This window comes from Arvicola amphibius, chromosome 4 (genome assembly GCF_903992535.2).
Source record: "Arvicola amphibius chromosome 4, mArvAmp1.2, whole genome shotgun sequence".
NCBI classification, from domain to species: domain Eukaryota; kingdom Metazoa; phylum Chordata; class Mammalia; order Rodentia; family Cricetidae; genus Arvicola; species Arvicola amphibius.
In genome coordinates, this window is record NC_052050.1 from 61,241,849 (window position 1) to 61,256,291 (window position 14,443).

General features: G+C 43.1%; 1 protein-coding gene across 3 annotated transcripts in view; it reads right to left on the reverse strand.

Annotated features, from left to right (window-relative positions):
- LOC119811120 (myosin phosphatase Rho interacting protein) overlaps positions 1-14,443 on the reverse strand; it is a 136,708-nt gene that overhangs the window by 86,012 nt on the left and 36,253 nt on the right. For all 3 annotated transcript variants that reach the window (XM_038324694.1, XM_038324692.1, XM_038324693.1), the window contains exons 2-3: positions 9,080-9,157; positions 7,046-7,111 (exon numbers count right to left, since the gene is read on the reverse strand). In XM_038324694.1, coding sequence (XP_038180622.1) covers positions 7,046-7,111; positions 9,080-9,157 — 144 coding nt within the window. The remainder of the gene's footprint in view (positions 1-7,045; positions 7,112-9,079; positions 9,158-14,443) is intronic.

Consider the following 14,443-nt stretch of genomic DNA (forward strand, 5'->3'; position numbering starts at 1 on the left):
TTAAGTAAGAAAAGCTTGCTTAGACTCACAGTTTTGAAGCTTTACGGGTATGGGCCTCTGGTGAGGATGGTACATCATGGTAGGAATGTGTCAGAGCCAGTGGTCACATCTCCAAGACGAAGAAATCAGGACCCTACAGTCCCTTTGAGAGCCATATTCCAATGACCTAAAGGCTGCCCGCTGACTCCATCTCTTAAAGATCCTTGGCCTGCATCTCTTTATCAATATCACCCTAGGAACTAAGCCTTTATATTCAGACTTCTAGAAGGATGCCTATCCAAACCATAGTCACAAACAAGCTTTAAACTGTTCTGTACTGGCCCTGTATGAGAACAGTCAGCACCCCTTCTACACTCCAGAGAGAAGTTCAAGGATGATGCTTAGGACTCCTGTCTAAGAACCCCAGTTTCAGCCCCCAGGATCCAGTTTCAGTCACACACCTCCACTGGGCTTTCTTGACTATAACATGTTAGGTAATACTAGAAACTCTCTGGCTAGCAGAACAAGAGACTGTTCTAATCTTGATCCACAGCCAACGTCACTGGGGGACCACACTACAAAATGTACACAAAGCACCAAGCTGGGGGCTAAGAAGCAGGCTCCTCCCTTGAAATCTTGCAGCAAGCAGAAGCATTCAGAGAGTCCCCTTTCCTGCTAGGAGACTGGTCTGAGTCCCAAACCACCTACTGCCTCTCAGTATTTTCATCATGGTTTTACCAAGCACAGAGTGCAATTATACAGCTACCTTGGTCCCCACAGCCTGAGCACAAGAGGGATTTTCTGAGTGCTTCATGGCCATCCTCTATCAGTGATGTCCCCCAGAGCTAATAAAGACTGAGACATAGCTGCAGGACCAAAACAAGTCAGGAGAAGACAGACCCTTTTCTCACCTGCTCAGGTAGCCTGCCCAGCAAAGTTCTGAGTAAGAAGAAAACAAGTCAGAGTTCAAAACAGATTTCTCAACTGTCACATTCCCTTAAAAAAAAAAAAAAAAAAAAAACAAAAAAAAAACAAAAAAAACAAGAGTGTTTATAAATAGGTTTCTCAGCTCACCCCGTATGCGGTTTTTAATGCAGGGCAACCACAGCTTTGAGAATAATCAGGATCTAGGAGGTCAGCTGCAAAGAAAATGACACCTTAGTTGCCAGTTCCTAATAAGAGCAGGAGTACTGATGCCCTTCCTTGATTTCTGAAAGGCCTGGACATTCTAGCAAGTAATGCTTGTGGCTTTGACATAATAGTAACAGAAATGTGCCCAGAAAAAGGTACACACAAGTTCCAAAGTCAAAGTGACCTAGAATCTCCTACAAGAAACATCTCTAATGCAATCCAAGCCAATCTGAGACAGTCTGCTGAGGACCCCCAAAGACCATCCAGTCTACATACAAGACACAGACATCCATAGTGAACCATGCTGGGCTACTGTATCTGATAGGACTTACAAACTTAGAGGTGGCCAGACAAACCTAAAAAAGGTGCATGTCCCAAAGCTGTAAGGGCTTCACCTGCTACATCAAGGAAGCTCGAAGTCAGCATGAGCCAAGAGTCCCAAAGCTCCTGTATTCTGGGCTCCATCTGGGACTCTGTAGCCCTTTGTCACTGCACCTGGCTTCAGGACAGGCATCACAAGTCAATGACCTCCATGCAGAGGTACAGGTCATCTTAGTGCAGATGGGATTCAAGAATTGTGGATCTACCACAGTGAAAAGGGCATGGAATCCTGCCACATGTTGCACTATACCATAACAATGTGTATTGAGAACACATATAGAGTGCAATATCCTAGATACAAGCAGCTAAGAGTTCACTTATACAAAGTCTGAGATCTGAAATGATCCAAAATATAATCAAGCTCTGACTTGCAGGAAATTCCACACTAACCTCATGATGGGGTATAGTCAAATTTATATTTAAAGAAACTGTATAAAATTGTCTTCAGGCTATGTATACAATGTATAGTTGAAACATAAATGATTTTTCTATTTAGACTTTGTCTCATCCCCTTGACATCATGTAATATCAATGTACATACCCCCCAAATGTAGGGAAAAAAATCCAAAATACTAAACTTCACCTGACTCAAACATTTCTGGTAAGAGACACCAACCTGTATGAGGCTTTTGATGGAATCAAGCTGAGACACAAGCCAGAGAATGGGGCTAAGGGGCGAGTTAGGGTCTTACTGGGAACAATTTCTGCTGAGAAGACAACAGAGTGCTTCTGCACGTGGGTGGCGATAGCTGTATGTGTACTCACTGCCACCTTATGTACTTTGTGTTATGTGCTCAGGGTAGTGAGTTTTATGTCAAGTGTATTTTACCACAATAAAAAACAACAAAGCATTCAGCCATCTGTTTGCCTTACTTGTATGTGGGCATAGGAAGAGAATAGGCCCATCATGGCACCCAGAACTTCTTGTCAGATGCAAGCAGGCCTTTAGTATTGTATCAGTTCCTATATGATCCAGATACGAAGCAAAAAACAAAGGCTAGGCAACAGTGGGGTTTCAGGCTCCTTGCTTGTACTCTCCTGAAAAGCAGTAGGCCTAGCCTCTTCAGGATCCACTATGTCTGTGGGCCATCATGCCCCTCTCTTCAACAAACACACTGGAAGCTTCTCTTCTTTTCTAGGGAAATATAACTGGACTCCACACACACTAAAGGAAAAGAAAGATTCCCAAAAATGAGTGCCATTTTAGTTCTGCCTGAAAAGGCAATGGTCAGACCAGGGACCTTAACTGTCCTATTTAGCCAGCTAGAGTCCTAAAGCTCCTAGAACTAGTACCACTATCTACCTCCTGAGGGAACACTATGACCATCAAGCATTCCACTTGTTGCTTCACAGCCCAGCCAAGGGCCAGGGATGTGTTTTCTTCACTATTTCTTAAGTGTTTTCTGGACATCATTATCTCCCCTTTTTGTAAGAGCAATTCAAATTTATCACATTCCCAACACTTCTGGAACTACCCTATTATCTATTATCGTCTTTCCAGTTCACCACAGCTGGGGAGCGCTAATTCCACATTTCTTGTTATGCCTGGTCCACTGAACCCCACTTAGACAATATGAAAAGAAATCAAGAATTATCAAGACCCCAATCACAGTGGAAACCCGAAGTCTGGCTGGTAAAAAAGCATTTAAAAGAAAGAAAAACTGTAGTGGTGGCGCACGCCTTTAATCCCAGCACCCAGGAGGCAGAGGCAGGTGGATCTCTTTGAGTTTGAAAACCAGTCTACAAGAGTTAGCTCCGGGACAGGCTCCAAAGCTACAAAGAAACCCTGTCTCGAAAAACCAAAAAGAAAGAAAGAAGGAAGGGAGGGAGGATGTGAGGATAATGTATAACAGAAAAATGACAACTTGAAACAGACTGTGACTAACTGTTAAGGGAGGAAGTCAGCCATAAAATGCTACAACTTAATGGTGCAGTCAGTATGCTGGGAAGGGCAGGCTACCAGTGAGGTCTGCCATTTAGCCAGCATAACAAGAGGACCAGAGGCAGTCACAGACTGCTGAAAGATGCTATTTTTAGATGCAAGCACCCAGATGGGGGTACTTCATAAGTACCAGGATCCAAGAATGCCATAGGAAATATGGATGTGTTCCCTGAGTGAGTTGCAAACACAGGCAGGAGGGGTACAGAGGGTCCCACAGAAACCTCTCAAGATGAAGAAAGGCTGTAAGATAACCCTAGTCTGTCATCTATTATCCCAATCCAGGAAATAGGTAAGTTCTGTGTTCTGTGCTAATAATTAATAACAAATCAAGCATTTTAAGTTTAAAAAAACGTAAATAAGTCACCAGCCAAATCATTCAGACTTTCTTAGCCTGGTCATTACAGAAACTTTAAGCTGATTCTCCTTTGTTGTGGGCGATGTCTTATGCATCCTTGGCCTCCCACTGGTATATACCAATAGCATCACTGCTCTAGCTGTTTCAACCAAACCACACACTGCCAAAGCCTTGAGGCACACTAACCCCACTGAAGACCATGGCTCTTAAAGGCAATCAGAAAGAACATGGTAAAGTTCTGTGCTGGGGCTCAGCCACATGAGAGCAAGCACGGGCATCTATCTATTCTCAGGTCTCATCCAAATGGGCAGAGGGTGGTAGAGGACATGTTTTCTTATCCCAGGGAATGGTTACAAAGGGTAAACAACCCTGACATGATGCAGACCAGAGGGCATGGGTAAGTTCCCTTCACCCTCAGTCCTAGCAAGAGGAACCCTCATGCTACTTCCTTCCTGGCCCCTATCCTGACTAACTCCTGCTGCCTGGTCTTCACTGTGGTGGCCTCCTTTGTAGCTTTTATGTGAGCTTCCTGATGCAACATGGAAAAGTCTTACAAAAGTCAGCACAAAGAGAGTGGCTGCTGGGACCAGCACCGATTGCCTCTGCCCTTAACAGCTACTTCTTAATAAGACCATTGAGCCAGGTGTGCTGACACCTTTTGGTCCATAGCATCTCCCAGAAACCTGATCTCTATTACTGCAATAAAGACCATGATTAAAAACAACTTGGGAAAGAAAAGTTTTATTTGGCTACAGGTCCTGATCATAGTCCATCATTGAGGGAAGCCAAACAAGGAACTTAAGCAGGGCAGGAACCTGGAGACAGGAAAGGAAGCAGTGATCAGTGAGTGTTACAAAAGTATTGAAAAGTCTAGAAGACATTTCAACATGACTACCACTGCTGGTTCTGCCACTTCACTCTCAGAAGTACTAGGTTATGTGCACTACTCTGGTCTGGGAAGAAAAATAACAACTGGCTACATGATTTGTCTTTCCAGATACAAGGCCATGTAAAAATGGCCACAAACACTTTCAGAACTGGATGACCCCCTCCCCGATATGTCCTTTCTTCAAGTTTTCCTCCTTTCCTTTCTCACAGTCCTGACACAGTCACCTCTGCCTTAGCCCATACCCTGTACGCTGGCTATTGCATTTTAGTTTTCCAATTTGACATAAGTTCAGAGTCATCTGAGAAGAGGGAACCACAATTTTAAAAAAATGCATCCATCTGACTGTCTGATAGGCAAGTTGGTGAGGCATTTTCTTGATTAATATGGAAGGGCCCAGTCCACTATGGGCAGTGGCACTTTGGGCAGGTGGTCCTCTGTTGTACAAAAGTACAAACTGATATCAAGTCAGTAAGCAGTGTTCCTCACTGATCACTGCTTCCTTTCCTGTCTCCAGGTTCCTGCCCTGCTTAAGTTCCTTGTTTGGCTTCCCTCAATGATGGACTATGATCAGGACCTGTAGCCAAATAAAACTTTTCTTTCCCAAGTTGTTTTTAATCATGGTCTTTATTGCAGTAATAGAGATCAGGTTTCTGGGAGATGCTATGGACCAAAAGGTGTCAGCACACCTGGCTCAATGGTCTTATTAAGAAGTAGCTGTTAAGGGCAGAGGCAATCGGTGCTGGTCCCAGCAGCCACTCTCTTTGTGCTGATGTGACTGAATCAATGGAATAATGAATTCTTCTAGGTTTCAGTGGGGCCTAAATAAAGAATCCCTGTGCTGATTGTCAGATGCTCATGGTCTGAACCCAACAAGATCATAATCAAATGACCTCTAGAGGTTCCAACACTCTTCACTAGTTACAGAACTTAAGACCGGGGCTTATGAGAGACCAACTCCTATCCCAGAGCTGCTGCCCACTGACAGCTAAGACAGGAGGACAGCAAGAGAGGAGTAGAGTCTGCCGACCGTACCTCCTAAACTTGGAGAAGAACATCATGCATGTCTACCTGTTCCTGTTTCTAGCTGGGTCATTGTCAGTGCCCACTTCAAATTACTCTGGCTCACAGATGGCTCTTCAGCAAACCCCCTGTGCTTCACTCTCAGGTTCATCAAAAGGAACAATGAGGAAAAAAATCTTAAGCAATCAATGAGGTGACAGTTATGGGGGGGGGGGGCCTAGAGTTACAATATCATGCCCATTAATGATCTCAGAATAAAAGGAGTGAGATGCCACATCAACAAACATAGGTGGAAAGGGGCCTGCTTGGCACATGTGAATGCTAATGATCATTTCCCAAATCCTAGTGTCCTAACCCTCTGCAAAGTCTCTGGAGACAGTTAACTCACACTATAGGGTCTCACAGCATCAGAGTTAAGAAACCTGCTCTGGGCCGGGCAGTGGTGGTGCATGCCTTAATTCCAGCATTTGTGAGGCAGAGGCAGGCGGATCTCTGCAAGTTCAAGGTGAGCCTGGTCTACAAGAACTAGTTCCCAAACAGGCTCCAAAAGCTACAGAGAAACCAAGAACAGAACAGAACAGAACATAAAAAAAGAAAAGAGAAGAGAAAAGAAATCTGCTCTGGGTGCAGCAAGTGGGCCAATCTATTTGAAACAGCATGACTAGACTTTCCTGGGGGTCCCAGTCTTCACAGGCACCATAGTGCATACCTGCACACACTTGTCTACTCAAATGACAGAGGAAGAGGCATCCAATGCTTCATTTAGGAGAGAGAAATTTCCTTTAGAGAAATGGGGGGTGACATGGGTCTGTTCTACTTGATTGGACTGGGGGTTTGGCCTTTGGAGCAAGAGCAGCAAGCACTTAACCCACCCATGATGCAGACAGAAAACCAGGTAGTGGAAGAGAAGAAAGAAAGTCTTCTGCTCTGATCACAGGACTGGTAGACCTCAGTGCCAGCTAAAAAGAAATCTATACCAACATCTAGTGGGACGGTCCTGGGAAGACAGGACACAAGCCTGCCTGTCTCCACTCAGGCCCATAGGAACACCATCTCTGCAAACCCTGGTGATCTCCAGGACCTTCCCCAACCTTGAACAAAAGTTACTTCATTCTTCACTGTTTCCTCTTACCAACAACTGAAAAAAAAAAAAAAAAAGCAAGACTGAAGCACAAGATCTGGGTTTTAGAGTATTTTCTACTTAGTACTACAAGTCCTTTAAAACATCCAAGACTCACAAACAGAAGCCTGAGTAGGGCTGCATACACATATAATGTGGTCAGCAGTGCCACAGCTGAGGAGCCTGAGGAGAGCATGGCCAGGATCAGGGAATACTGAGGACACTTACCATCTCATCCAGGGCGTAGCGCAGAAGGCCATGCTCATACAGGATGAAGAATCGTCGCTGCCATTTCTGCAACAGAACACAGAGCTGGGGGTCAGGTCTCCTGGCTTTAGGTCTCAGCTGGCAGGACCCTAATATCTGACACACAGAATCTCAGGAATGCTGGTTCTAAGGCTTTCACTTCTGGAGTAGATGGCAGGAGGAATGAAACCAGATTGTATATGTATAGTGATTCATTAGCCAGGTGGGGTAGGATACAGGCCTGCCTAATCACAAGTGACTAATGCTTCCAGATGCTCCATGAAGCTTTTAAAGTTGGAGCTTTCCTTGGAAGTTAGAAACCGTTATATGGTCACTTTTCTATGTTCCTACTGGCAATCAATAGAGCATTTTCATAGAATGTTTGTCAATTGACTGGATGAATAATCTAATGTGATCTGGAATAACCTGAGGATGCAGGGATGGTGACAGACAGCATCCCTTCCAAGAAAGTCTGGGAAATGGTATAAAATGGGTTGGTTTTGTGACTGTCAGGGAAAGAAAGCAGACAGCCAAGGCTGAGGAATTCAACAGTGGTGGAACAAGCTAACAAGAATCAGAGAAGAGCCCCAACAAAGGCCTCCAGTGGTGTTATCGTGGTCAAATGCCATTGAAAGCTGAAATGAAAAGGACAAATAAACACATCATCTTTCTGTGTGAAGGGTCTTGCCTACCCCCAATAAGGCTGTGAGTCTAAATTATGGCTCACAGACAGGCATAGCTCCCACCACAATCCCTCAGGGTGATTTCAGAAGGACCCAAGGTTCTATTCTCAACATTTCACAATGTCCAATAACAAGTAAATTTTGACTAGCACTAAAGCCACAGAATTAATATGGCAGTAGTGGTGCACTCCTTTAATCCCAGCACTCGGGAAGTAGAGACAGGTGGATCTCTGTGAGTTCAAGGCTAGCCTGATCTACAAGAGCTAGTTCCAGGGCAGCTAAGACTGTTACATGGAGAAACCAACTTGGGGGAAAAAAAAAAAAGAAGAAGAAATAAAGAAAGAAAAGCCATAGAATTAACTACAATATATTTTTCTTTGCTCTAGGCAAGAAAAATAAATTTTAAAAAAATGGCTTTTTCATTGCAGCCAAAAAAATGGCAGTTCTGATTCATAGAGGCCAGGAAAGGCACTTGGCTCCCTGCGTACTGCATTCTAGCTGGAACCACTGGCCACTATGGGGTAAAAACAGGACTTACGGGGCTATGCAGAGAGGACCTGCTAGGGCTGCTTCCAGGCTGGAGTTCTAAAACAGGCTACTGGCATCTGTTTTCCAAAAACATTTCCAAGGTTCCTATGTGTTACCTTTGAAATCAGAATTTACTCCAGTAGGAAGCCCAAGGACCAGAAACACAATACTATTAGTTCTGTGGGCCAGAGCATGAAATCATGAGGCCCTACCTAGGTGAGAAGGGATGAGCAGAGCTAGGGCAACTGTCTTAAGTACAACTAGGAAAAAGTGTATGGAAAAGATGCCCTGATTGGAGCTAAATCCCTGATGGATTGCTCAGGGTTAATAATCAAGCCTCTGGTCAACAAAGTGTATCTTTATTCACCCTTTAGCTCCAGAAGAGACCATATCCAGAAGACAGGACAGTGTCTGAGAGCAAGTCAGAGAGCAAGGGTGTCCAAGCCTCAGCCCTTTATCAGGACTCACAGTGCTAAGTCCCCAGTTCAGAAGAAACTGCCTTGGTTCTGAAGGACCCGGGAGCTAGGAGAACATGCTGCAAAGATGTACTTAGCTGTTTTTTGTCTTTTCCATTTGACTGTTTTCAGAGTCCAGAAATGGCACATTCTGAAACAAGGACTCTGTCTATGTGCAAGCAGAACTTTCTGAGACCTCAGAGTTTACAAAATGTTGGATCCCTGCTGACTTTGTCACTCGGGTTCCAGTGTTTCCCTCCCTAATTTTTTTTTTTTTTAACCAATTTTGCTCTCAAATGAACCTCCTTCTAGTTTTTCCCACTCTTAAGAATTTTCTCAGGTATCCTTACCCGAGACCGGTGCACTGGGTTATCAAAGTCAGTGCCATCTGGAGCCAGGAGCAGCCAGCCACCATAAATGGGTTTAGCCTAGAAGAGAAAAAGGATGGAAGGTTATCAGCAGCATGGGACCAAAGACAAGAGAGCAGGGAAGATTGACAAAAAGGATGTCATCTACCACTCCCTAACACAGGCTACATATCTAAAACTGGTGCCTAATTTAAAAGGTTACAGGATTACACAGTATGCTTAGGGGAACACAGAACCCAGAAGGCATCTGAAAACCCACAAAGCAAAAGAACCCTAAAGACACAAGGATCCCTCCCCTCAAGTTTCTTACAAACACACCAAGACGGGAAAGGGTGACATTTTAGTTAATGAATGGGGCCTGACTGAGCACAAGGAATAGTGTAAATGATACAGCCCCAAACTCCCATCCTGAAGATGTAAAGCAAAGCCTGGTAGAGATTGAAACTGGTCAAATATTTATCAGCACCTATGTGCAGTCAAGGGTAAGGGGAAAGCTCTGGGCTTTGCCACTGAGCTGCTGAAAGGCACGACATCAACAGTTCTAACTCTACCTCATTAAGCTTCTGTGATAATGTAGTGGAAAACCAGCACGGAAACCAGGTGAGGTTTTTATGCCTGTAATCATAGCACTGGGAAGGCTGAGGCAAGAGAATCACCATAAGTTCCAAATCAGCCTGGACTACAGAGGGAGACTGTCTCAACAAAACAAATTAGTACAGGGAGGCAAAATGATGCACCTGGAAAACTGCCTGGTAGTTTGGAAGAGGATGAATATACAGCTACTGTGAGTCCCAGAAATTCCGTTGCTAGATAGTAAGCATGTGAGAAAAGCACACAAATGAAAACCTGCACTGCAGCATTCTAAGAGCACTACTCCCGATTATCCAAGGTGCTACAACTAAAATACCCACAAACCGATAAACGGTTGAATATCTATAGTCCACCCACACAATGACTGCACAGCATGACACAGACAGAGGTTTTGATGAACACAAAAGGCATGTGAACCTCAAGAACATTGTATAATTGAAAGCAGTCAGACAGAAAGGCCTACATATTATAGAATCCCATTCACATGAACTATCTGGAACAGACAAATCCACAGAACAGAAGGTATACTAAACAGTTACTCAGGAGCAAGAGGAAAAGGCACTGGGTTTCTTTGGAAAGTGGTAAAAATCTTCTGGGGGGAGATACTGAAGATTGCTGCATAGTACTGTGAATACGCTAAAGCTAGAGAACACTACAATTTAAAGGGGTGAATTTTATACATCAATAAAACTACATAAAGAAAAAACATCAAGCATTTTGTCTGGCCTATAAAACCTCAACCAATGTTAGGCATAGTTATACTTTTATTGTCCAATGCATCACCCACCAGAGACCCTGGCAAAAGGAGTACAAGGTGCTTAATAAAAATGAGACTTAATAGCCGGGCGGTGGTGGCGCACGCCTTTAATCCCAGCACTCGGGAGGCAGAGGCAGACGGATCTCTGTGAGTTCGAGGCCAGCCCGGTCTACAAGAGCTAGTTCCAGGACAGGCTCTAAAAAAGCTGCAGAGAAACCCTGTCTCGAAAAACCAAAAAAAAAAAAAAAACAAAAAAACAAAAAAAAAAAAAATGAGACTTAATAAGTAACTCTTAATAAGAATACAACTACATCCAGTTGGTGAGAAGAGGTTGGCAAAGGGACAACTGAGCCAATGTACCTTCTGCCATCTGGGGGGCAGTGACAAGAAAATCCAAACCTTCTTACTGCATCACACAATGATCTCTGAATAAGCCATGGAGAAGGGAGGCTCGCTTAATATATTTTTTATTTAACATTCTGCAAACCAGGAGGCCCCATCAGGCCACGCCATTTAGCTGCGTAATCTGTGACTCAAGAGAGGGCAATCTGCTTGCTGCAGGGTCAGATAGCCTCCACAAAAAGCCAAGAATCCTCCCATTTCTTGGCTTCTTTATTAGAGTTTTTAACAACGTCCTCCCCACCCCACCCTCAAAAAAAAAAAAAACAAAAAAAAAAAAAAAAAAAACTATGACTTTTCCCCTGGGGAGAGTGGGTAGAAAGAGTTGTGAGCTGGGATAGGGGCAGGCTGCTGGAGAATGACAGAACCTTGCTTTGATGGAATGCAGGAGTACTGGCGAAGGCCCAAGAGCTAAATGGACACTAGCAGTGCCCAGCCAGCTGAACATGTTCCCTTCTCCCTGTAAACATGATGAGTGCACACTATAAGCAGACCATCCACAGCATAGGAAAATCAGAGCTTGGGTGAGATGGCTCCTTGAACCCCGTGGATCATGGCCTCCATCTTGAGTGTCTGATAACAGGCTACCCAGTTTGATTGCGTGGCATCTTTTTGGCTTATGGCTGCAGGACTTTAGGTGACATTAGATTAGGTATATCTATGTGACCTTCCCCACAGGGGACAATGGGGATCTTAGTAATTGGTGTAAACAGCCTCAAAATCCAGACTACCCTGGTTCAAGTCCTCACTGGCATCACTGGTCACTCAGGAAACTTCTGCCAGACCTACTTTGCATGGCCCTGTACTACATACTAGAGACCAACTAGAACTTTCTGGGACATAGTCACAAATAGATCCTGGTATCTCTAGAAAACGGTTTATGGTAGGCAGCCAGAGAAGTAGAGGGCCAGAGTAAGAAATACAGCACCAGAAAGAACTGTCAGGGAAGTTGGTGCCTGAAACACTTACAAAGGCAGATCTTAAGGGACATAGAACAGCTTACTGCAATACCTCTGACACCTGGAGCTGAGGCTAGCCAGGCTGGGGAGACAGTGAAGGGTGCAGGGTGAGTGTATTGACAACTCCATCTCTATAAATAATCAAAATCACTGAGTTTTGCACTTTAAACATTTCAATTACATGAATTTCATCTCAAGAAAACCATTCTTAAAAGCATGCAAAGAGAATTCTCACGTTCTCCTCTAGGATCTAGCCCAGCAAGTGTCATCCCCATCCCTCTTCCCAATCCCTCTACCTATGCTTTTACTACAATCCACAAGATCTAGCCCAGGTACACAACCAGTGGCCCAATTTAGTCTAGGTACCCACTGACTGTGCAGGACCCAAGCTCCATGCCCCTGCCTAATCTAACCACCTTTATCCATGACAAAGTCAACCTTTAGGTTTTCCCCAGGACTTGCCCTGCCTGTAACTACCCACAGGTTCCTCTTGTACCACTTGCAATCACCCCACTTGGCATACAGACCTCCCCAGGTCCTCCTCCAGGGTCTTGACTGGTGCATCTCCTTGATATCCCCAAACAAACCTTTTATGCAACCTGCCAGATCTAGCCTAGGTCCAACATATAGTGCACCAGCCTAGTCTGGCCTCCCCTGCCTGTACCAAAAATGGACTTCGAGGCTTTGGCCAGGACCCTCTCCACTTATCCCCCAAACCACAGGATGTTCCCACACCATATCCTATCTTTCCACCCAGTCAGGTCTAGCCCCACACTCCAGGGTGGGACCAGGAAGCACATCATACACACCAGCCCCGTCCCTTCTGTCCGCTTAATTTCATTCCATCTAAGACATATCCAATCTCTAGGACCAAATCACCTGTATATCCTCTCATCGGCCCCAAACCTGGTTTGTCCATAACAGACTCACAACTAACAAAAGAAGTCCATATGTGCAGATCTCATCACAAAAATGACAACAATATGAAAGATCAGGTAAATATCCTCTCTCTAAAACCTACAAGTCCCATAGAAATGTTTACCAATGAGAATTACCTAGACTAACTCCAGGATACAACTCCAACATCAACAATAATAGGAACTTCAAAGAACTCAAGGAGTCTGAAGAAGACATAAAGAAACAAACTCAAGGAAATTAAAGAGAAAAGAGCTGAAGGTTATTCTCCTGATCCATGACCAAGAAAACACAAACACATCTCAGCTTAAAAAAAAAAAGGCACAACCTTAAAGTAAAAGTATGATTAAGAGTACGCCAATCAAATGGGAGAGGAAGCAAGCATCATTACACTAATATATGAGAGCATAGACTTCAAACTAAAACTAATCAGAAGAGACAAAGAGGGACACTTTATTCTAACCAAAGGAACAGCTAACCATGACGACATTACTATCTTATACATGTATCAAACTCTGAGGCACCCAATTTCCTTAGAAATCTATTACTGGGCTTAGAGACACGGCTTAACATTCATTAATAATGAGTACTCTATTTCAATACCCCAATTTCTCTAACAGATGGATTATCTGGATAAAAAATAAAGACAAAACATCAGAATTAATTGATATATGGAATCAACAAAAATCCACATAATATTCCACCCAAATATCAAACACACAGCAGCACATGGAAGCTTTTCTAAACAGACCACATCCTGGTACACAAAAACAAATCTTTATGAATCAAAAAGATAGAAACCACTCTTTTATGCTATCTCACCACAATACAATAAAAATTAAAATCAACAGCAAACAAATCTGTAGCAAATACACAAATTCATAGAGATTAAACAACTCATTACTGAATGATAGGTCAAAGAAGAAATCAAGAAATAAAAAAACTTCATGGAACTAAATAAAAATGAAAATACAATACAGCAAAACCTCTGGGACATAGTGAAAGCAGTTATATGAGGGAAATTTATAAATCTAAGTGCCTATATTAAAAAATCAGAAAGAGTTGAACTAAAAAGTTGGGTAAACAAAAACAAATCAAATTCAAACCCAGGTGATAGCAAGAAATAATAAAAACCTGAAATCAATTAAATAGAAACAAAGAAACAATGGCTCTAAGAGCTGGTTCTTTGAGAAGATAAACAAGACTGACAGACCTTTGGCCCAACTAACCAAAAGGAAAGAGAGGATCCAAGTTAACAAAAATAGGAAATGAATAGGGAAACATCAGACACCAAAGAAATCCATAATATTATAAGGGAGTAGTGTTTTAAAGAAAAAAAAAAACCTGTACTTCATATTAAGCTGGAAAACCTAAAATGACTGGATTTCTAGATTCAAACAGAGTACAAACATTAAACCAAGAAGTAGTCAGACCCACAACAGATGAGGACGATAAAATACTAATAAAAACCTTCCTGTTTAATAGAAAAAGAAAAGAAGTCCAAAGCCAGACAGAATCACAGCAGAATTCTACTTGACTTTCAATGATGTATAGCTAATGTTTCTTAAGCTATTCAAAAAAGAAAAGAAACATAAGGAACACTCCTAAATGCCTTCTACAAAGCCAGTTGTCACTCCAATGCCTAAACCCGAAAAAAAATAACAAAAACGAAAGCTGCAGGCCATTATCCCCAATGAATTAAAAAATTTTCATTAAATAATTCTT